The sequence below is a fragment of the Haemorhous mexicanus genome, chromosome 4, assembly GCF_027477595.1.
Source record: "Haemorhous mexicanus isolate bHaeMex1 chromosome 4, bHaeMex1.pri, whole genome shotgun sequence".
NCBI lineage: Eukaryota > Metazoa > Chordata > Aves > Passeriformes > Fringillidae > Haemorhous > Haemorhous mexicanus.
The window spans coordinates 46,114,698-46,139,892 of record NC_082344.1 but is presented as its reverse complement, the minus strand read 5'-3'; the positions used below and the strand labels follow the sequence as shown (position 1 = coordinate 46,139,892).

At 36.0% G+C, this 25,195-nt stretch overlaps 1 protein-coding gene across 3 annotated transcripts in view; it reads left to right on the top strand.

Annotated features, from left to right (window-relative positions):
- The window catches only part of FAT1 (FAT atypical cadherin 1), a 102,761-nt gene that overhangs the window by 40,223 nt on the left and 37,343 nt on the right, over positions 1 to 25,195 (top strand). For all 3 annotated transcript variants that reach the window (XM_059844678.1, XM_059844679.1, XM_059844680.1), the window contains exons 4-7: positions 12,307 to 12,368; positions 15,168 to 15,497; positions 16,000 to 16,210; positions 20,450 to 20,589. In XM_059844678.1, coding sequence (XP_059700661.1) covers positions 12,307 to 12,368; positions 15,168 to 15,497; positions 16,000 to 16,210; positions 20,450 to 20,589 — 743 coding nt within the window. The remainder of the gene's footprint in view (positions 1 to 12,306; positions 12,369 to 15,167; positions 15,498 to 15,999; positions 16,211 to 20,449; positions 20,590 to 25,195) is intronic.

Sequence of the window (25,195 nt, the reverse complement as noted above, 5' to 3'; positions counted from 1 at the left end):
ATACTGCCTATCCTGTACATGACCAGTTTGAAACTGTTAGTCTGCAGTGGGCACTAACATAGGGGTTGAGTTTTGACTGAGGTTATCAAGTTCATAAGTTCTCAAGTCTCTCTTCTGTCTATTAGATATTGAATATATTTAATCTGAATAGATTTTATTTGGTGTGAGTGTTTCCAATAGAATTGACATGTTAAGGAGTTGAAAAAACACTTTAAAAGACACTGGTTATTGTTGTAGTTATAATAGAGTGCATTTTATCTTCTCCAATCAGTTAAAAGAGGGCTCAGCTGAAGAGTACCTTTGACTAGAATTGGAGAGATCAAGTCTTGTCTTGTTTGCTTGTGTGTGTGTATTATCCATGTTGTGCCCTGTGAAGTTATCACACTGTAAGGTATTTGTCCAAGGAAGAGAAACCTTCCCCAGGGCCCCAAGTTTCCTTTCCAACCACAGGGGACATGGGGCTGGAATATTAATCAAATCTTTTTAGCTGTATCCTGTTGAAACGTTGAAAGTGACAGTATGAGTTAAATGTCTGCTGTTGTGCATCCCCAAAGGTGAGCTGAGGATTGTAATGGCATTCAGTTCAAGTTAACTAAAAGTTAGTGTTGGGATTCTTAAAATATGTGGTGACTGTTAAAAACACAGCTCAGGTGGTCAAAAAAACACAGCTCATCCTGGTCAAGGATCCATTGTTTCCTTTCTCTTGATAAAATTTAATGCTATGGTACTGTGGTCCATGGCTGGAATTCCCACACATAGTAGTCATACAGATTATAAATAGAAACAACCTACATGTAACATGTATCAAGTGAAACACTGCATTCTGTTCTCCTGATTTAGCTAATGCATTTCTAGAACTTTGTGGACTCCAGACTGAGATGTCTGTCTTAATGCAATAATCCTGAATTTTTAGAAACTCACTGACATGGATCTTTGTAGGATATACTTCATTATTCACAAAAAGAAGAGATTTCTTTTCATGACAAGAACTATTGACTGATTAGTTTCTCAGAAATGCTACTGGCTTAAGTAGTATCTGATGCTTCTTACTGCAATCTGTTTCCAAGTACCTCTTTCAGTAAATCTTTCCTGACACTTAAAAATGTCTTTCATATTTCAGATAATCATAAAATAACTTAAAGAAACTCTGCTAAGTTTTTCTTCGCATGCTATTTCATTTCTTGGAACAGGATATATAGCACGGTACATCACAGGGCATTTTGTAATCTTTTCACATATACTTGGTCTTCCATGAAAGCAAATGAAATAACATTTTATTTATCTTTGGAGTTTCCACACAGTGAAAAGAAAGTGCTGTACATATGAGTTGTCCAGGTAGAATAAAAATAGTTGTCATAATATTATTTGCCAGAAAGAATGAGAAGAGAGACTTAATTCCACAATTTTCATGCTCAATCTGAACACAACTATAGACAAACCTGCAAATTATGATAACTACTTTATATCTGCCTAACTTCTTGCCAAATAGTTTGTAATTAAATACAGAAGTAATTGACAAAGTGGAAGAGATTCAACTCATGTTAATATGTTGAGGTGGAAAGAGTTGAAGTTGCACAATTTGGTGGCTGTTCTGAACACATGTCCTGGGACTCTGTGGTTAATCTCAGCACTTAACACTAGAGCTATTGCACTGAGGCTCAGAAAAGATTTGCACATTTACCAACACTCACGTACAGCAGAGGATTATATAGCACAGTAAACAAGTTCTGAGACTTGTGCCTTGGAGCTTAAAATACATATACAATGCTTTTATAAGCACATGTAATACATATGGTATGTATAATAGTGCTTTAGTACTATTTCTGTTTCTTGCAGGTGTGGTTTATTTGCTTGTGAGCTATTTGGGTACTTGTAGAACTGAAAAGTTTCACGTATCGTTGATGTGAGCTCCATGTCTGCATTTACAAAATACAATTGATTATTTTACTCCTTGGAATAAACTCCTCAGTGTTTCTATTTTACATGAACACAGTCCTATTGAGTAGAAAAAATTCTATTTTCCTTCATCTTTGTGCCTTTCATTTTAAAATATCTTAATTTGCTTTTTTGCTATTGAGAAGTGTTGGAAGGATGACACTTGATAGTAGGATTGCATTCTTACAGAAAGTGGAACGGAGAATTAGTATGGCATCTGCAGGTAGTAGCTGATGATACCATTGTATATAAGTGTACATTTATGAGTTGATGAATTATGACTTTGTAAATTCTAATCTATTTGGATTTAGAAATTATATATTTAGAAACTGATCTGTTAGTGCCTCTTCAAAAGAGTTATTGTATTCACTTTACTAAAAGCTTTCAATCAAAGCATATAATTTCTTTCTGTCTGAGGAAGGTAGGACATGCATGAAGTATGAGCTTTTTGTTGCGCCCTGAAAAATTGTAAGGGTGGTTTGCAAACAAGCTCCCCAATTTAAAATGTGTGCTGACAGTTTCCCAGAGTGACATTGTCAACCAAATTATTTTCCCATCATTATTTTCCCATTTCATATTTTTCTTCTGGCTTTACTTTTTAAATTGTGGGATGGCAAACATCATGTGAAATTAGAAGAAACTATTAACTTTTAAATGACTAACAATAATTCAGCAAGTCGTATGTAAAACATGGAAATTGAAGAGCTAGGGAGAACTTCCTAAATTGCTGTAGAACTAGAGACATTACACTGAATTGTCTCTAAACAAAAAAAGTTCACTGAATTCCCTGAACTTTGTATCAGTTTCCATATGGATGAAATAGTTTTGCTATGCAATGTTTTTTTTTAAATATACCTGCTGCTCAGTGTTGCAGGCTCTGTATGATGAATATCTCAAAGATTGCTGAGTTGAGGTGCCTGAAAGAACGTTGTATTGCTTTATAAGTGCAGCATGCCCACTAGAATAGCAAAATCTGCATTTGCTTAGAGAAAAGAGTTCCAGCTCTCTCTAGTATTACTGAGCAAGAAAATTTAATCCTAACCAGGTATCTGTATAGGGCCCTTATAATCTTTTTGTATTACCTTGCAGATATATTCAGGCTAGAAATAATTTCTGATCTTTTGCCCAATTGGTATGCTTCTTTCCACTTCCCCAGGACTTCTGTTACATTTGTTATGCCAACCAGGTTTGGCTTGGGGAGCAAATTAGGGCTGAGTAGCAAAAACCACTTTCTTGAGAAGTTATGCCTTACCTCAGAAATTTAAAGCAAGAATAGCAAATGTGGAAGAGAGGTCCTGAATATTCCACCATATAACAATTTTCATTCAGATTGGCAGAAATGCTGATCACAAAAGTATAGCTTTTTATGCTTTTAATGAAATTTGGTGTGAAAGTGATGCATGCTTCTGAAAACTAGACTTGGGTTCACAACCTGGACAGGAGCATGCCAGAATAAATTTTGAGTTGTCGATTTTTGCATATTTAGGTTTTGCAGGTGTAAAATAGAAATAATTGCGTGTCCTAATTACTTGGGAGTGTTTGCAGCTGTAAAACAGAAATAATTGTGTGACCTAATTACTTGGGAGTGTTGTAAAGCTATATTAATTTATATATGAAGCAGTTTGGTATTTATTATGAGAATATTATGGACGTATCTTTGAGGAAATTAGTAATCCTATGGTGTAGGAGATAGTCCATTTAGACAAGGATAATTTTTGGGGAATTCAGCAGAAGCTTTGAGTAATTGCCCATTTCAGAACATAACTGTATCCTGTGCATTTTACACAGTAACCTTTAATGGAGAGAGAGAGAGAGTGTGTGTGTGTGTCTGTCTGTCTGCTGATCTGTCTGATTTGGAGACCGAAGTGAAATGGGAAATGGGTACAGCTGCAAACAACTTCCATGGGTTTCCGATAACACTGGAGAATTACTTAGTGAGGAAATGAAAGGTCAGTGACCACAGAGTAGTATTGGCTTCATTTTAACAAAGGAAATCTTTGTTGTTTAACTGCTTGTGGGTTTTAATCCCAATTGACTTAATATTTTGGAACTTGGATAAAACCAGTGTTAGTATATTGCACGCTTATGTGATTTAAAATTAAATAAAGATCAAAATGATGAATTTTTTCATGTAACTTCTGTAGCTGGTAAGCAATGCCAGGCTCAGTTGTTGTTCACTTATGTCACACAGCTCGAAGTGTATGTAGCAGCCTCCATGTGCTCAAGTGTTTGCCTATGACATGCAGAGAAAGTATAGTATTTGATTATGCTGTCTCTAGAACATATTTTTTTCTTTACTGAAAATGTAACCAGAATTAGCCCACATGTTTTTAAAAAGAGTTTAATTCTGCAAAAAGCTACTTTGATTTGTCTTTTTAAAAGCACTTGAAGTGCTAGGTCTTTTTTGTAACTAGGAAAACAAGTTAATATCTGAAATTTCTAATAATATTTTCATATCCACTCACTCTACACTATTTAGAGATAAAGCATCTGCAAATATAGAATTTTTGCTATAGTAGAGGCAGCTATTTTTAAACTTGAAAGCATTTATGTAGACAGCGCTTCTTTTAAGTTAGGTGATGGTCTTGGGGCTTTATTTATTTATTTTATCTGTTCTCTTACATGTGTTTGGAAAAAGAAAAACTGTTAGTAAATCCATGCTAAAAATAATGTAGTCAGTGACTAATTAGAGCATACAAAACTACATGGTTTACTTTTAATTAGATACATTTGTGGAATTTTCTACAATTATATGATCAATAAACACTAATTTTGCACTTAATTTGAAATCTAGTTGAAATTGAAGTTCTACTGTGTTTGTCATATTGGATGGCTTAGCTGTTTATGGAAATTATTTTTTCTTCCTTATGCTGTACATAAATAATCTTTGGAGAGTTGCTTGTCTTTGCTTCATGCTCAGATCACAAATATGATTAATGAGTATTCTGCTCAGCAAATTCCAGGATGCTGTTAAAATAGTTCAGGTAAGTGACTCAACTTCAGATGTGCACCTTGCAGTTATACTTTATAGTAGTAGGATTGAGTAGTTAAATTGCCTAGTTACAGATAAACATGGTGCCTGATGGTATGAAATATTAGCCATCCTTTTTGATCCCATATACAAAGCTTACAGTCTGTCTTGGTAACAAGCAACAAGCTCATAAACACTGAGTGTTTATGATCCTTGTGTGTCCCTTCCAACTCAGCATATTCTGTGATATTACTGTACTTCAGTAAATGCGCTGCACAAATACACCCTTATGGACAGGGTGTTACCCCTTGTTTGACGCAGTCCTGACTTGGGTAGGACTGAGATCTCAATTATTGCTTGACTTTTCATGGAGTACTATTCAAAGGGCAAGAAGTATTCATCTGGGACAAATGTGCCAACAGAATTTTTTGTGGATGAAATCCGGAGCATATGCGCTAGCATTTGAAATGGGAATAAGGAAATATCCAAGTAAAAAGAAAAGGTGATCTGAAGAACAAACAGAATGTAGTTCTTAATGTGTTTCAGACTTTCAGTCTGGAGTTTACTTAGGTGTCTGTACACTGTGGGAGTGTCCTGTTGGCTTTTGCTTGAATGGCCATACATGGGAATTGAAGGGGAAAAGGCACCAAAACTGTGAAAGACTGGACTAGTTGAGTGCTATCATGCTAAACTTAACAAAAACGGGAGCAGTGGCTTCATCAGTGTACTGCAGTAGGTTTGCGTTTGAATTTTTTTAAAGCTAGGGTATTGTAACTCGTTTGTGTAATTACTATCAGGAAGCTTATATATGAAGTAGAAAATAAGTCCGTTAGCCCCAAAAGTGCATTTAGACTATTCAGAAAAGTCTCCTAGCCACAGGCTGTGCACTCTGCTAGGCAGAATGAATCTTTGTTCTACCTAAAGAACTGCATAGCAAAAAAAGGTAAAATTCAAGAGGCCAGAGAGATCAAGCAAGCAACGGCAGAGCTGAAGAAGAGAGTATATGGCGAGGAGAATGGAAAGAGGAACCCAGGCTCTCAATTCTTCTTGAAAAGTGATATCATTTTTGAGAACTTTGTTGAAAGAAAGTAATGATTGCTTTTAAGTGTTGTGCTTGAGCAGAAGAGGCATTTGCAGCCATTTAAGATGTTTTTAAATGATAATCATAGTTTCTTTTGGGAGTGTATATTTACAATCATATTTCAGCATTAGAAACTTACTGATGACAATTCTGTTGCTGGTTTTGATAAGAGTTATTAAGGTGCATAGAACATGGAAAAGTTTAGGAATGAAAAGCAAGTGAAATTGCTTAGGAATTATCTTTAAGACTACGTAAACCAAAGTTCAGTTCCTTTATGATATACTTGCTCCAGTATGATAGCTTGTTAGCACTAAGTTGTTTCTTTTGTAACTCGGGAGTCTGCCTTCATGGTGATGTAGGACAGTGGTGATATGTTAGACTTTGTAGCTTATAATAGTCATCATCAGTCATTACATGGCTCATAAGACAGAGTTTACCTTTTGCCAGCTGCAAAGCTGGAATCTCTTCTTCAATCCCTCTGCTATTAATTTTTATTGACCTGCTATTATTAACCTGTTCATTTGGTTTGGTTTTGAAGATGATTTTTGGCTTACGTAGAAAACAAGGTTTGACTATAGTCTTGCCAAAAAGCTTATCTGAACATCTTCAGAAAGAAAATATGGGCCTTTTCTGAATCAGTTGAAAGAAGACTGGAAAAACAAGTCATCTTTATGTGATGAAATAATCATGGATTATTGTTTTATCAGTCATTTTGTTCATATTTTGGAAAATGTTGAGATACTGGAAGAAGTTTAAAATGATCTCATAAGAGATCTTTCAGACAGAGAGACACTCTCACTGTATTATGAGAGATGTCTGAGACATGATTTGATCACACCTAGTCCTTCTGTGACAAGGAAACTGCTGATTCCTGTGAACTTCTTAGTCTGTCATACAAAAGAAAGGTATATTCCTCTGTCTAGAAGGGAAAGCTGTCTTGAATTGGATATAATACACTACTTCTTAAATGACAAAGATTAGTAGGAAACCCTCTCTTGAAGTGAGACAGTCTATCACTTGAAGAAACATAATTGGTGTTGGACTTACAGAATATTTGCCGTAATTTGCTCAGTGCTTTCAGTCTGTGTTATGCAGTAGTTAACATGATTACCATTACAGCCATATGTGAATTTAAAATCCATGCTTCTTTAAAATCTTAGACTGATTTACATATTAAGACCTTGTAAACAGATCTGAAGGTACAGCAATATGTTAAAAAAAGAAAAGCCTTTAACGTTCACTGGTAATTTGTGTGTTTTGGGGTTGAAGTAGGGGAATAAGAGCGAAAAGAATAATTTACTAAGTTGTAGTAGTCATGACTGAAAGTTTAAGTGATAATTGACTGATGCAACCCAGAGCAACCATTTCTGCTGGATAGTTATGGTTTGCATTTAACACAGAGGACAAAAGCCACATTGACCAAATATGTCCTCCCTCATATTTAGTCTATGAAGCTCAAGTTAGTGATAAATAAATTTGTAGCTGCTTCCTTAATTTTTCAGTGCCAATGCTTTCAAAGATTAGAGAAACTGTATTTATTTTTGTATGCTGCAATGCAAATAGTGGTATACTAATTCAAATCAAGCCTGTCAGTTCGAACTCATTGGAGGCAGCATAGTACACTTGGCATCTGCTTTAGTCTTTTGGTTCATTGTGTGGGTTAGCCATGTCTAACAGGCAAACTCCCTCCCATCTCCAGAATCTTCATCATCTCAATCTGAATGTGTGGTTGAAAAGTCTGCAGGTATTTGTGAAAGCACAAATGCATGGGGATGCATGATGTATACACAGCAAAATAAAGACTTTGAGCCTTCCTCCTCCCCTTGCAAAGACCACTTTTTCTGATGCCACTTCTTTCATCACTGGGATCATCCATGCCATAAAGATAGCTAATAGATAATTCTTAACACAGTGCCCACCTAATATTCTGGTTTTTTAAGGATATTGTCATTTCGGCATTGAATGAAAATTGTTGATGTGCTAGTCTTCAGAAACAGAGATAATATGATGTAGCTGGGAACCAATGTGAAATAAATCCCTGCTAATATCTGATCTCTGGTGCTAATTTCTATCCCAATTGTAAAATTTTATTCAGATTTACATAATTGTATGCTGCAATTGCACTTCTGTATGTTTGTTTTGCTATTATTTAAAATAAAATCTGATGTTTTATCTGAATGCAGCTGTGATTCTCTTAGTTTTTGGGTAGACATCAAGTAGACAGCCGGTATCCCCAGAATGTAAACTCAGATGAGGAATGAGGAGAGAATAGAGTTGTATTTGCTACTCGTGCAGGGTTTTTTTTTTTGTTTGTTTGTTACAGATGTTTACAGTTAGTTTCAGTTGATTGTAGTCACTCTCCAGCTAGTGAGGCAGAACAGCTATGATTTATCCAAAGACTCTAAATTATTAAACTGCTGTTCTGAAAATGTTTCTGATGAGGCAAGTTTTTAAATATTACTAAATACAAAAATGGCACCAATTCACTAGAGATACCATTTCCTCATCATCTTAGAAATGGCTTTTATAAACTTGCATTTCTCAAGAATGCTTGACCTGTCTTGCCATAGTGACATTGATTTGAAATAATAATCAGTGATGTAACTTACTGGAGCCTATTGTTCCTGTTGGTTTTGGGGAGAGGGGGGCTGATAAAAGGTAGCAGAAACAAAATTCAAGAATATGACTACAAAACAGTGCTCTGAGTCAGTTTGGCTTTGAAATAGAATAGTTCGTCACAAGTGACCTGTTGCTCACACATGCTGTTATTTCATTCAGCAATAAACACATTCTCCCCACCTCATAACAAAGATTTCAAAACTGAATGTTTTACAGGCTTCTTCAGAGCTTAATTGAAATCTTTTGTTTGACAATCCTTTGGGGGTGTGGCATGTGCAAAAATGTGGTCATGAATTTATTTTTGTAGAGGGAGGGGCACAGCAAGGATATATACAAAGTGTGACAGAAAAGAGAAGGAGTTCCATCTAAAAAAACTTAAGAACAGAGAAAAGTGGTGGCTTTTCTAGCAGGGAGCTGACTTACATTAGGTCCAAAGGCTGTCCCCCACCCTCTTAACAGGCAGTTACAGTGCATAGGAACACTTGACCTTATTGTCACAGCCCTAGCTCAGGAAAGCTCTTCAACAATGGATAAAATCTGTTGGTGCAGAATTAAGCATTCTATAATATAGAAAAACCTGGCAAAAATAGGAAAATGTAGTGATTGCAATAATCAAACCTTTTATAGTCTTAAGCTGAAGTGAGACAGTTCACTGAAGCTAAATTTGCACTTAGGAAAGTGTCTATCAGTAAAGAGTTAAATAAAAAGAATGTCATGCATGTGTATGTGATTCTAAATCCAGAAGTGTTACATTTCCTTTGTTGGCATTAGTTTCTGCTGAATATACAGGATATATATGGTGAGGACTAAGCCCTTCTGTTACTGGTCTGAAGTGTTTTAACAGAAGTGTGGCATGCTTGGCTGAAAAGACTGGAAGTTTTAACAGATCAAAGCATGTCTATTTTGTTCTTGCTGGATATTTTTCTGCTTACCCATTTGCGTTGTATTGACCAACTTCATTAGCAGGAATTTCATTTGGAGCAAGACTTCCTTTAAGAATCACTAGTGTGTAAAGTAGTGGTACACGGTAGAATTTTGTTTTGAGAGCTTAAAGCAAAAGCTATTGAATAGTTTTTTGACTGATATTTGCTTTTCTCCAAGTATTAATTGCCATCTTTAGGGGTGGCTCCAGTCTTCATGGCTCTTGATGAAAAATAAAATGGATAGGAAGCTATTGAAACGTGCCGTTTTTATGATCTCATGTAATTCTCTACTTCCTGCTGCTGTGAGAGATGGAGTCTTATTGTCAGAGGATGTAGACTAACTATTGAATATTCAGGGAAATGCAAGCATCATGAGGTATTTCTGCTAGATTGCTTTATTTTTCCTGTTTTTTGGGATTTTCCCCATTTTCAACTCAACTGTTCAACTGTAGTTCAATATAGCCTTTAATGGCTATGTGGAATCTACCCTTTTCTCTTGTAACTGTGGTGAGTCTTGGGATTAATGCTTCATGGGAGGGCTTGTGCTGCCTTTTTACAGAGGTACTCAGTAGAAACAGGTTTTAGGAGAACTTGTGTTTCCTGAAGTCACCTGCAAGTCCCTTTGCTGGAAGGAAGCAGATGAGGTGGCAGCTGTGCCACTTGTGCACTTCCAATTCACAGTCCTAGTCTGTTTCCCATAGTGCCTGTGAAAAGAAATTGTGTTATCCAGACTTGGTAAAGCTTTTTAGAAAATGTGACAATAAATATTTTCAGTTCTCATTGTTCACAGCTCTGTAATATCCACGTGAAAATATTACCTCAAGAAGGTTAATAGACACCTGTCACATAATCTTCTCTTTCTTCCCCTGCCCCTTCCTAAATTCACAGTAATATGCAACTTTTTTTCCTTCTTGTTTGGTTTGTTTGTTTTGGGGTTTTGTATGTTTTAATTTTCATCCCCCCTTTCTTTGTAACTAAGGACAATTACTTCATAATACCAAAAGATATATCATAACAGTAGAAAACATATCTTCTATGTGCTGTAAAAGCATAAAAATGTAAAGCAGGAGAAGATGACATATCAATTGTCAAGAATACTGGATAAATAATGCATTTGATGTGATGGCAAACAAAATTGCAGGAAAAACAAGGGCAGATCTGACCATAATTGGAACAGCTGTTATTTGCACTATCTGTGTTTTGCAGAATACTTGTTTGAACATTTGACAGCTGTAATATCACCTTATATAGGTTTTGTTCATATTATTTAGTGCAGGCTGTCTGTTTGGTTGGTGTAAGTAGACTACAGCTGTTTTTGTCAGAAGCACTGAGCAGCTATGCACTTGTGTATACAATCCTGTTTCTCTTGGCCTTTCTCTTTTAAGTGAAATTGAAGTCTTGATTGCTTTTCTTACATACTCTGCTTTTTATCAGCTGAGAGAAAATTGAAGGCTTTTTTATTGTAGCAGACAAGCTTTGAAAACTTTATAAGTGGATTTTAATTTTCCTTATATAAGGTCATATTAATAAAAAATTACTCTGTAGTTAGAAAATGGAACATGAAGTATGCCACCTGTATTTTGATCTCTGTTTCATCCTTCGTTGGGTAATTGCTTCCTTGTTTTCCAGTTGGACAATTAAGGATCAAGGTGGCAATGCTTTCCTTTCACTATCAAAAGCTGGGATAGTTGGATAAAATGTCTTCTGACACTGCATTTTCCTCTGTGTTGCTGCTTCAGAAAATATGGGATGCTTTGCTCAGTAGTTGCTTAAGCTGGGCAGATCCAAACCATGGTGTTTTCTTCATGAAAAGGCCAGGTTGGGTCTAGCAAGATTTACTAGCACAGGCTCAGTCCCATGTGAACACAGCAATGGTGTTTGTAAGGCCAGCTTGTACCTGTGAAAAGGTTAATGTCTTTCTTTGCTTCTGTGCAGCAAAGAAACTGAATTCTCAGGTGGCTGCATCTGTGGCACAGTTAGCTCACACAATAGCAAATCATTCTTCTATAATTGAGAGTTGAACAAGTTTACTTTTCATGAAACTCAATTGTTAAAATTCTGAGCTGTTAGGGAGAATGAATTCAAGTAAGATCCTTCTGTATTAGATGTCACTGTCTTTTTGTTACTTCTTACTCTTTGACTTCGTTCATTTAAAGCAAAAGCCATCATGCCTTCCTAATCTTGCATCAGGAGTGTACCAAAGTCTTGTGATGAAATATAACATCGTGCATCAAAAACTTGTGGTTCTTCTCTGCTATTGTCAACAGCAACTGTTTGACCGCTTGTCATTGTGAAATTAGGTGAACACAGACAAATTGCTCTTTTTTTTCAATTATTATTGCATCTCTTCAGGTTATTCTTCTTTTGCCTTTATCTAGTATTACAAATAGGTGTTTTTCCAGAAGAGATAGGTAATTAATTCAGATAATGTCCATCAGCACCCTTTGAAGAAGGCGTATGAAAACAAGATTTCATGTGGGAGAATTGCATTCATTACTCTGTCAGAAACATAACACACAGATGTGTTGGAACACTGAACTGTTTGTCTTAAGCGTTACAACAGCTTTGTTTTCAGATTGCAAAGAATATTTTCACAGCTTTTAAGTATCAGAAACCCCTCACCCCTTCCCTTAATGAAAGCATCAATTCTATAGAAATGGAAGTGGCCACCTAAGAACAAATTGATATAGAGGATACCAGTAACTGCTGATTTAACCTAACCTTCATTCAGATGATTTTCTTGAAGGATCTGATTAATTATTCTCTTACATTTGCAGGGCTAATTACAACCACATCCAGAAAACTAGATCGAGAGCAGCAGGGAGAGCACATACTGGAGGTAAATAATTTATTTAAATTGCTTAAAAACAGTGACTGTAAATTCATTGCTCTTTTACAGAGAATTAAGTTTGCCAGGCTTGTTTACTATATGAAGAATTTAAAAAACTGGATTTCAGAAGTAATTTCCTTCTGTGTTCATTATGTTGCAATGCAGATAACCACCTATCTTATAAAAACTGTGTGTTGAGGCTTTTTTGCTAAATAAAAATAAAGGTACATATTGAATGCAATTTTTTTTCCTGTATCTCAAAACAAAGATTTACATTCAAATGGTACAAAGGCATGATTGTTAAAAGGAGTGTGATTCCTCTTTTTATCTTCCTGTGTAATTATTGGAATAGCTATTTCAGCCTAACTTTTGCTGAGTGTAGGCTTTTGCAAAAAAAGTGCAGAACGTTTTTGTAATACGGAGAATACAAAAGGATGGTGAGTAGCCTTATTTTCTGCATAACATGTTTACCAGTCACATCAGTTGCAAGACATGCATTGTAAAGCCCAAATCGAAGAGCATGAAATTTGTGACATAATGCTTATATTTAACTACATTTAATTAATTGCCTGGAGTTTATTTAAGAGCTTTTGTCATTCTCAGACAAGCTGAAAGGGAAACACATAGAGAACCTTAAGTCATCCAGTTTCACAATGTTCAGGCAGTGTAATGGTGTAGTACTTCTCCTGTAGTGAAGACATAATATTCACAGTGATCCTTATGTCCTAAGATTTATCTGGAATGTTTATTGTGCCTCTTGTCCTGGATGGCAGATAAAAGACTGCAATGGGAGTTGGCCACATTAATGTAAAGACAGAGAAGCACCCCTAGACTTACTCAAAACTCAAGTGAAATCTGTAGAAAGGTGTTCCAGTAGGAATACAATGACTGCAGAGACGTGGAGATGAATGTATTTATTCCCTGATAGCACAAACTATCCTTTTGCATAATTGCAGTATATGTGCAGTCTTCCTGGGCCTTTTGTATCCCTTTGGTGTATTTTGAGCTGGATTAATGCAGCTGTTGGACCAATTTTTTAAATCATTGTTTTAATTTCTGTATCAGCTTTGAAAAGAATGCTTTGTATCTAAGTGGCAGTGGGGCAGAATTTCTTCTGCAGTGTGTTTCTAGAAGTAATAGTAACAAAATTAATTAAATGATCAGTCTGATTTAGTACTAGACATAACATTCCTGTAAATTTTAAAGTAATTATATAATTCTCTTTTCAAATTGCCTCCTCAGATCGGGTTGTCTCAGTTTCCCAAAGCACTTCATGTCCATTATGTCTTATCTCTTGACCACTGCTATGTATATTGGTTGTGAAATTGGTAAATCATGATTTTTACTTCTCCATATATTATACTGAATTTTTAAAATTAGATTTATACAGTAAATACAATGAGCTGTGGATTGTTTTCTGATCCTGAGGCGGCATGGCCCATATGGCTTTGATTGCTTACACCTTATCCCTGGAACAGGGTGACCACGTGTTGAAAATTTGTGTCTGAATGGTGTGAATTCTCAGGCTGCAGCTAAACAGCGTGTGTGTGTGCTACTTGTTCTGGGCCAAAACTTGTGCCAGAAGTCACACTCATGGTGTAATGTTATGGTCAGTTGTCTGCTAGCAGTCATGCTAATTTAAGCTTAACTTTATAACTTAAGCTAACATGTACAGAACTCAGAAAGTTTATTTTTAGGATTACAATGTCACGTAGTGGTAGATAAATCCTCCTGCTTTCATCCTGTATAAAATAGCAGTTTAGGCTCATTGCTCTTTAGTTTGGAACATTGTTTATTGCCTGCTGGTGTAATTTTTAATTCTTTGTTTTTGTTCATTTTGAATCCCAACTGGTTGTTAAAGTTTTAGTTAAAAGTCTGTGAACTCTTAACTACAGAGCGATACTGACAGACAGCCTGGCCTAAAGTAACAGTTTTCCCATGTGTTAGTTTTATGTTTACAACTCTGATAATAGGCTGGAAAGAAACCCAGAAATGCACAGAATGGTGGACAGACCCAAGTGCTGAGCTAATTAATTGAGCATTATATATGTTGACGTAGATTATTATTTATATGTGTTGGTGGATTTATTCCTTTTTACTATTAAATTTGATCTTTGATTGCGCTTCTGCTTACATAATAGTAACTAATATGCCCCATTTTTTTATTCCCAGTTTGTGTATTCTGAGTTCCAGTTCACACTTTTTTATGCAGTTATTTTAGATTCGCTTCATGTTATTCTCTCATATCTTAGTGTACTCTTGGTTATGTCAGTAATGCCTTCAAAGCTGATGTTGCATTCAAATCAAGCTGATGTTGCATTCAAATCAAGTAGATGTCTCAAATTTGCCTTTGTTATTTGCTTGGTTCAGGGCAATGCTAATTTTATGTAAATTGCCATGTTATCCCATTCCCCTTGTAATTTCCTCATTTGGGATATACTTTGATTTTCTCATTGGGTGAGGTTAGGCTTTTTTTGTGAACTGAAAGGTATGTGGTGGTGTTCCATTACAAGTACTAAAGGGAACCGATATTCAAATAGGTGTAAATCTTACCATCTGTTAGAGATGAGCGTGAATATTTGCATTTCATGTTGCATTTAATTTGTCAAAATATTAAGATAATAGCTGAATATATTTTTGAGTACCTTTTGTGAATACTCACCTAATAGCTTTAGGCAAGTGATTTATCTGAAGTTAGGAGATAACTGTACAGTTGTTTAGGTGGTTGTAGGAAAACCTCATTTAGGGAGGAGCATTGTTGGAAGGACCAAGTTCGAGCTCTAACTTTACCCTTGTTAATAAAAACAGGTAACAGTAACAGACAACGGTACTCCTGCAAAATCAACAATTGCACGGGTGATTGTGAAGGTCTTAGATGAGAATGACAACAAGCCTCAGTTCTTGCAAAAATTCTACAAAATTCGGCTTCCAGAGCGTGGTAAGCCCGAGCGAGAGAGAACTGCTAGGAGAGAGCCGATCTATCGAGTTATTGCTGCAGATAAAGATGAAGGCCCCAATGCAGAGATCTCCTACAGCATTGAAGATGGTGATGAACATGGCAAATTCTTTATTGAACCAAAAACTGGAGTGGTTTCATCAAAGAAGTTTTCTGCAGCAAGGGACTACGATATCCTTTCAGTGAGTGAAAATCCTGTATATCATGAATATGTAACATGTTCTTTTATCTGTTCATTTCTTATTCAGTAGCTGGCAGGTGAGTGACTGCAGTATCTGAAGGAAGAAAGCTTCAGCAAATCCGGAAGTATTGTTTTGTGTGTTTGTTTGGTTTTTATTAAGGGATGATTTGAGATGTTTGCATTGTGTATTAAGAACTGCTGTTCTTTCTTGGCAGATAGTTTATGTGATGAGGGAACATAAACAGTCAGTTTGACTCACCTTCAGGAAGAAAGCAAAATAAAAGTGAATTTATGGTAACAGTTTGTGCTGCTATCAGGTGCTGCATACTTTTTCTCTATTTGCTGCCCAGATAATGAAGGGCAAGTGGCACTTTGAGAGACACTTAACCTTTTTGGAAATATCTCGCACGAGCAAACATGCTTGGAGCTTATTACTGCTTTCTATTTATGTGACATAATGATTTATGTGATCCTGTAGCCTAAAAGATGTGTCTGTTTCACAGATTAAAGCTGTAGATAATGGTCGCCCACAAAAATCTTCGACTACACGGCTTCACATAGAATGGATTCCAAAGCCCGTCCCACCCACAGAGCCTATTTATTTTGAGGAATCATTTTTTTCTTTTACGGTGATGGAAAGTGACCCAGTTGCTCACATGATTGGTGTAATAGCTGTTGAACCTCTTGGAACACCACTTTGGTTTGACATAACGGGTAAGGATGCCTTAAGGGCCTTTATTATTAGAAACAAATGCATGGAGTCTGAGATACTGGAGGGCTCATTGCAGCTTGGTTTTAATCACTCCTCTAAATAATGCAAGGTTTTGACATTCTTTAAATGCAGATGCAGATTTTATAAGTCAAAATTTTTTAATTTTTGTCAATGTCACTCTGTATCAAAGATTAAAATTAAGTTGCAAAATATCTACTGTGTTGCAGTTTTAAAATTGATTTCTGAATATTGTGTCACTGAAATGAAAACTAAGTCAATCTCATAGATGTATGATAGGAAAGGAAATAAGAGGCTAGTTTTCTGCAAGGCAGGATAGCACACTCAAAAAGAGATTTTACTGTTCACATGGATTTCTTCTCCTCTGGGCTGCTTCTCAGTTTGCTGTCCTTTGATTCAGTACTAAAAGGAAAGCTTGCAATGTTCCTAACCCCAGCAATCTTCTTCCTGTACATATTCTTTCTACTAAATCATATCTTAACCTCTACTATTGAAAGGGGATTTCTAACCAGTAGTATGACTATATGTTGATGTCATGGTAACAAAATTAATAGTACTTTTTTGAAGTTTAGACTTAGTCACTCAACTGATGAGCACCAGTAATACACAGTGTGTTCACTGCATAGCTGATAGTAAAACCAAGTTCTGTTGTGTGTTAAGTCTGTTAGAATCAAGGGGAATGGCATAGCTTTGTTTCAGGAGAGGTGCCTTGTAATGAACAGCTTCTAGTCTTAAATGAACTCTTTCTGTCAGTCTACCAGATTTTTGATAGATTTGTGATTTTTCTACTACATTCGCAAGAGAAGGCTCTTTTTCATCTTGGTTACTACTGAAAACTTTAGCCATGATTATGATGTTAAGTTGCTGGGAAGAGCATATTTCAAATTATTTTAATTTATTTATTACTTTAATTTATTTCTCAATAATTTAAGTATTATAAACATCTGTTTTGCTGGTATGTATTTCCTGAGGTGTACTGAGAACAACAGTTAAAAATAAAGTTTATGAAACTAACACAAGTAGCAGGAATATACAAATACCAAATACTTGAGGATTTTAAAAAAAATTTTCAAGCACATGCAAATAGATACAATTCTTCCCTAAAATCATGCTTCGTGCATGAACAATCTGTGATGATAATGATAATCATTGCTAATGCATTAAATACTTGCATAGAATTTTTAAAATGGTTCTTTTTAATGTATTCTTAGGAAAAAAAAAGTTCCTGTGCAAATAGATTATAACTGATAAAAAATGTTGGTGTTTAGACAAACCGAGGGATTACAGATCTGTACAACTCTCTGGAGTGACTAAAAGGTTGAGGATGCTTTCTTGCATTCTCATAGGAGCAAAGTTGTGCATTTGAGGTATTTTGGAACCAAGGATGCTCTTTCACTGTTCTCCCAAGCACTCTCAGGGATGTGGGAGTGGAAGAGCAGAAAGTATAAAAATAAATGAGCAGGAAAAATGAGAAGGTATTGTGTACTCCAATTCAAATTAGTGTTATCCATCCAGAGCAAACAAATATCTGTAGACTGAAATGAGTCCATTAAAGGAAAGGCTAAGAAAGTGACATTGTCAGAGAAAGGTGAGCAGTTCATGGAGATGAAAGAGATTAGATAGAATAGGCCTCAGAGGTTTTTTTTGAGTCTGAACACAGTACAGCAGTGATTTTTTTCTGGGGCCTTTTATTAGCAAAATTTGTTAATTAAATTAGGGATGCACTTTCCCATTGTTCTTAGCGTGCTTCAATTGCTATGCACTGTGAACAGTGTGTACATCTGAATAGAATTCTGATTGCTAGTATTATTTTGATCTGCTCCTTCTAAGTATGCAGCACAGTTGGACATTTACATTTTTTTATTGTATGCCTAATGCAGAAAATGAATGATCTTTTCCTGCTATTTTTAGAAAGACATATACAGAAAACTCCATGGGGAAACAGCATAACTTGTCCAAGCATTGTAAAATAAACCATTTTATTTTGATAGTTTTCTTAGTAAAAGTGTTTTGGAAAAATTGATGTATGATCATGTTGTGAAGTTATGGGCTACTCTTACAGGTGGTCACTTTACCACCCTCTTTTACTGTTTCTAATAGCATGAATGAATTTGATTGACAGCTTTCCTTTGTGTTCTGTGCTTGCTTTCCATGCTTTCTTTCTTTTTGGCTGAGCCAGGAGACAAGCTTGCTAGTGAAGTATTTTACATCTTACAGATGGCTTGTGACCTGAACTGTACAGCAGAAGGTATCTGCTGAGATCACATAATTTATTACCAGATTATGAGATCTGAAATGAAAGCGTACATTTATAAACTATTTATTTTATTAACCCTTCGGAAATCAAAGTGCTCACGGTTGCATTTGTGACAGGTTCGTTTTTGTTTTGTTTTGTCATCATTACATTTATACAGCATCAATTCTGAGCATCCAGTTTTGGCTTTGGCCAAAATTGTTGCTGTTACACTTCCAGTGTACTAGATGCAAAAGTTTGGGTTGAGTTCTGCTTCAGCGGATCACCAGATATCACCGCTACTGCAAATATAGGCAAGGCCCTGGTGATTTTCTTGGTAAGGAAGTTGGTTAGAGAGCTTGTCCTTGTGTCAGGAAAACTGACTGAACCAATTCATGCTCATTCACTTTACTCTTCCCTTAAAATGTAGAGAACTTCATTGAGACATCTGAGAAAATGGTTTTGCCTGCCAGCTATAAAAGGAAAAGCTAGATTCACCTTCTAAAACTGACATACTGCACGAAGCCCATTAAAAAAATTCATCTGTTAAGAAAAAAGCTGCTGCCTTTCATGATGTCCAGTTTCTATCCATTTGAGTGACTCAGAAACTGCTGCTGGGCTAGTAAGAGGAGTTGGCTTTCAATTGAACTAGAACAATTATGTGATGTTGGTCATTATCAAATATCTCAAATCCAGTGAAGCAGAATCCAGCCCATCTTTCCTAAACTGATATGTTTGTCATGCAGTGGAACCTTCTAAAGGTGAAATCCTTTTTACATGTGAATGGGGGCTCATTTCAGTATTTACTGTTTTTTTCTTGGACTGAGTTCAAATTTGCAACCTTTGGAACTTCACCCTCTCACTTCTAACCTTGGCTTTTCATAAAATGCATTTAGTGATTTGCAAAGCTTAGCATGTATAATCTTGTTAGAGGAAAAAAAAGCACTCAGATTGTATCTGAATGCTATCTGCTAGCCTTGTAAAATACAATTAGAAAAACACATGCCCATAATTAGGAAAAATTAGTTTGCCATATCTAGCACTGGCCTGACCAAAATAAGAATTGATTCTTCCATTTTAGATAGTTTATTGAGAGGTCTAAAGCAATTGTAGTTAAATGGCAGTATTCATCATCACTAATAGTATTTGGACTTAATGGACATTGCATTCTCAGGACAGTCTGCTCCAGGTGGCAGGATGATGATCAATTAAATGTTTAAGCAACTGAGTGTAGCTATTGATCTACACAGTTATTTAACAATATTTCAAAGTGTAATTTGAAAGTTTCACAAGGGAAATTAAGATAATTTGTTTCAGAAAAGGAACTTGGCCATATTTAAACATTGGGCATTTAAACATTTAACACTATTCTGAATCCTGTCTATCTCAGTAAGACTGAGATAGTAAATTCTTTAGATACTCAACATTAAGGTGATAATCCTTTGGAGGTACTGCAGCTTTTCCAGCCTTATCTATAGTCATATATAGATATGACTATAGATATGAATATAATAATATGTACTCTGCTTCAAAAGACAAAAAATTGACTGTAAATGTATTTGACTGTAAATTTGACTTTAATGTATTTGGATAAAAAGTATGTTTTTCACTTACTAGCTGATAATCTGCCCAAAAGGAACTATTGCATTTGATGCAGTTATTCTCAATTTCCTGCTGTATGGAATCATTAAATTCCATGGATATTTTTTTTTTTTAGTAGAGAATCTTGCTAATAAGATGTTCCTGCTGACTTTTCATGAGCTGGGCAAGTCAGCTTTGTCCAAAACTACTCAGTTTTAAATATCTATTGGCAGCATATCATGTTACCAGGAAAAAAACCTAAAGTATTTAAACTAAATGTATGTATAAATATATGTATATATATGTCCACCTTCATTAAGCATTGGAAGACAGAACATTATCATACATAAAAACGATGATGCAATAATGCGTTTTATTAACTTCTCCCTCTCACAATTTCCTGAACAAGGTGGCAACTATGACAGTCGATTTGATGTGGACAAGGGCACAGGAACTATCATTGTTGCAAGACCTCTTGATGCAGAACAGAAATCAAATTACAACTTGACTGTAGAAGCAACAGATGGAACCAGATCTATCAGCACTCAGGTAATGAACTTTCTGATTAAGCACTTAAAAAAGAGTATGTAGCTGGAGGATGGGGAAGCTGTTGGATTTTCTTCTCACCTTTTTTTTGATCCTAGACAACGAACATGGTTTGTTTAAATTGGGTTCTTTGTCTAAAATAGAAGTGAATTCTGATATTCACAGAGCCATGTTGTTTGGTGGCTTAGGTGTAAAGGTAGTGTGTTACTGTACTGTAGTGTGAACCGTTGGCTTTTAAGTTATAGCATGTTCCTGCAGCTAAATAAATGAAAACAGAAACTGAGCCCCAGCACACATGACTTTCTTATAAGAAAAGTATTAATACTACTCATCTGAATTAGTCCTTTTTACAAGCTTCTCCAAAATCACTACATAAAGTGATTACTGTACTTGAAATTTAAAGACTGCCATTTTAAAATTTTGTGGTTCCCGTCCCCCTGGAAGATCTGTGGATAACCAGTTGTACAATATCCAAGAAACTAAGCTGCTTTTTCTGCATAGTGTACTTAAAGAAACAAGGTTTAGATTATAACATCTCTTTGTATTGTCCCAAACACTTTATTTTAGTTTTGGTGATAGCAGTAACCTCAGACAAATCAATGTTTTAAAATTAGCTTTTTCCTAAGGCTGATGGTGGCAATTCTTTGCCGTTGGACTACTAAGTTCACTTAAAAGTGCAGAACCCTTTTGTGACAGTACTGTTTAATTCAAAGTAGTTTATGATGTATATCTCCGCCTGTTTTTCCCATCTAGTTTCTTTCCCCAGCCCAGAACCTGAATATATTTGAAAGTACATTTTAGCTGAGGTTGGTGTGAATAGAGCCATGATTATAGAGGAGCTTCCCTTTTCTTCCAGATAGAAAGGAAAGGCTTTATTTACCGATTAAAGACTGTTGGACTTGGACAGTGATGTGTCTGTATTACCTACCCCTGTCATTGACCTTCCCTTCAGGCACTCTAAGAGCAATAAGTGGGTTGCTGCTGTCTTTTCTGTACATGGAGATCTGTGCTACAAATACAATTTCTTCTTGTTCAGCTTCTGTGCAGTGCATATGTTTTTCTGTTATCTTTTCTAATGTCCTATATGTTGTCTTCTGCTTTTAGCCAGAAGAAAAGATGTTTCTTGTCCATGTTAAGGATTTTAAACAGAATCTTTATGGAGCTGTCTGCATGTCTGGAGGCTTGATAGGTCAAATAGAGTAAATTTGACAGTAGAAGGACCAAGTTTAGCAGTTTCCTTTGAGAAATGCCTTTTCTTAAGAGGTGGCAATTGTGAGTGATTTTTCTGGACCATGAATCTTCAAAGACATCAACATGTTTCCCAGTAGGAGCTTTCTGCAATCATAGCTGTGGTGCCATTGCCTCTGGTGCTGATAACCACCATAAACAGTTTGGAGAATCCTGCTGTAAATTTATTAAATTCGCCTACTTGTGGTAAAAATATTGAGCAGGCTCACTTCTAGCAATTACAGAATGCTGGATAGAAGGCAGGAATTTCTTAGGACAAAAACTAGAGGAAACACAAATTCAGCTAGCATTCAAAAAGACAGCAAGAGGCTTTTCCATACACACTTCCCCCTCCAACCAAAAATGCATTCAAAGATGCCATCATACAGTGTGTTGAGGTAGCATGGGGACTGGGCAAGGCTTAATACAGGGCCTTGGTGAATGCAGATAGCCTATCCAGTGCTGCTGCTGGCATAGCTGAATGTGTGCAGATGTCCTGAGCTGTCACAGTTGAACCATAATCTGCTTTGTCTTTTAGAACAGCCAAGAATGGGAAGGTCAGAAAATTACTTTAACCCTCACCCCTTCTTTTCCTCTGAGTTATGTGATTCATTTAGTTCTTCTTGGGAATGCACAGTGTACTCCTTGTTCCTTAAATGATTTTGTTATTGTAACATTTTGTAAAGCTAAGTGATCATTATAAACATTTACCCCACAGCAGTCTTCTCCAGAAGAGCTGGAGTAGTAGTCTCACATTTGTCATTTCTGTGATTCCTTTATCTCTGATTTTTTTCATATCTTTCTGTTCCTCTCTCAGTTAGGCTTGGCAGGATCAGAGACTGTGGTTTCTGTTACAAACAAGCACAAAGACTTCCTTTGCATTGTCTTTCTTTTGCCCTGCTCGTGGGATAAGCACAAGTTATGCTGCTGTTGTTGGAGTCTCACTGTGGTGTATTAGACTGAGGAGTGTGGATTAGTTCAAACTCTGCAGCTGTTGGTGCATGATCCTGATTTTAATTGATTCTCCTATCTCCCCCATAACCCCTGGCCCACCCAAATGCACTAATCTCTTAAAATAACCCTCAGGACTATTCCTCAAAAGATGCATTTCAGATCAGGCTTAAATTAGGGGGTTAAAAATGTTGATACCAAATCAGATTTGAAGGTGTGATTTATGGCTGCCAGTGTGTAAACTCCATTACTCACTGCTGAAATACTGATGATTGAAGTTTAAATGCTGATGTGGCATTGGATTCTTCTAAGAGGTGATGAACAGTTAAAATGGAGTGACAGGTAAAAGAAATTCTGAATTCTGAGTGCATACATGAGGAACAACAATATGACATACAGAGCTTTTAGCTTACAATTGGCTATATCCAGCTTACACTGGATATAGCCAATTTAACAGATCTTGATTAACAGCAGAGTCAGTAATTTTACATGTAATTTGAAAAAGGAAATGGCATTTACAAGAAATTGGGGAGGGGCACAAGAAATTAAAATCTTACTGTTTCAAAGCAGTGTATTGAATCTGACTTTAAACTGGAAGGCATTTGCTGGCCTTGGGCCATTAACATCTGTAGAGCATTTGACTCTTTCAGGACTTCAGTTAAATAGCTTTTTTGAAAAATAAAGCAGTAGTAGGCGTGGAGTCTATTAGAATTTTGCATGCATCTAAATGCCAAATGCATGAGGCAAAACAAGGACAAACAAATTCCAGGCCTACAGTAGTGGTGTTTGACATGATGTTAGAAATTACTAGTGTCAGGCTTGGAAGGATTATAATTAAAAAGAAAATAAAAATACAGAAACTAAATAACTGAATCTCACAAGTCAGCGTTCCTGTGTACTGAAATAGAAAAGGTCATTCACAGGCTCTAAGTAGTGATAAATTAACTATTGAATTGATTTTTAGGGGAAAACCAAAAGAAATGGGCCTGTTTCTAGCTATAGCCACGTAGAGTCATTGCTATGTATATCAGTTTTTTCACTGAAAGTAATATTTCAGATGGTTTACTGCTAATTGCAGCATTTTATCTATTGCTTTGCTCTTGCAGAATATTTAATGTTGCTTTTTGCAAAATCTATATGGACATGATACTTTGGGAATGAAGTATAGAATAATCTTCATTTTCTACATCTTCGCATGTGATTTTGCTTGCATTGCAATTACATTGCTCTACAGAGACATTTAGAGCTGGAATGAAGTTATATCATCTGGATAATACAAATTTTTATTTATGAAAATTATATAAACATTTCAATGTAACTATAATGTAATTGTGGGACCAGGAGTATTTTTCAAACTCCACACAGAATCAGTAAATGAAAAATTATATTAAAGTAACCTAAAATCTAAACATTGTTTAAATATTGCACATTGAGTGTTTTGTCAATGGCACATATTGCCTCTTAGCAGTCAGTACATCCCTATGCAAATTTAGGTTTCACCTGTCAGATTATTAATAGATTTTAAGTCCTTCCTCAAAGTAATCCTGCTTTGTTCTCTTTATAACCGGTGTACATTGCTCTCAGTGGGATCTGTGGGCAGAAGGCAGCTGTGCAACACAGCCCTTGCATATTTGTGGGGCAAAATGAGTGAAGTTTCTTTAGTTCCAGAGCATTTTGTTTCAAAGATCACATTGTGGTCTGCTGATGTCAAGCTTTTCTATATTGTGCCTCTTTAATGTGCAACTCTTTCTTAAGATAATATTAGCATATTTCATTTGAATTGAATTGAGATATCAATGTCATTTCATTGAGAAATGTTCAAAAGCGGGTTTTATTTTATACTACATGCTATGTTAGAATAACACAAGTTCTTCACATGTTTTGTTCTCAGACACACTAAACCATATTTTTCTGTATGGGTCTTTAAAACTTCACTCACAACTATTTCTGCAAGTGCTTTCCATTTAACTTGAAGTTCTTAACAGTTTACCTGAAAATTCGGTCCTCTTACAATTAAAATGTAGCTGCACATCTAGCAACTGTCACTTAGCCTCAGTAAGAATTCCGGAATTGAAAATAGGATTTCCTTAGTAAATTTATTTAATATTTATTTAATAGTTCACATTGGAAAGAACCCAGGAGTTCTAATTAAAACTCCTGGTCAAAGCAGAACAAACTGCAAAGTTGACCAAGTTTTTCAGTGACCCAGCTGTGCCTGGGTTTACTAGGCACAGCTCCTCTCCCTTGGACTTACTTTTATAATGGTGTTTAGCAACTCTCCTTGAAAAAATAGTTTTCTTATGTCTACTTGTATTTTTTCTTGGAGCTTATGGGTGTCACCTCCTGCCCTTTCACTGTGCAGCTCTGAGAAGAGTCTGGCTCTCTTTCCTGCACCCCTCCTGTGGACAGATTGCATTTCAATCCCCACTGA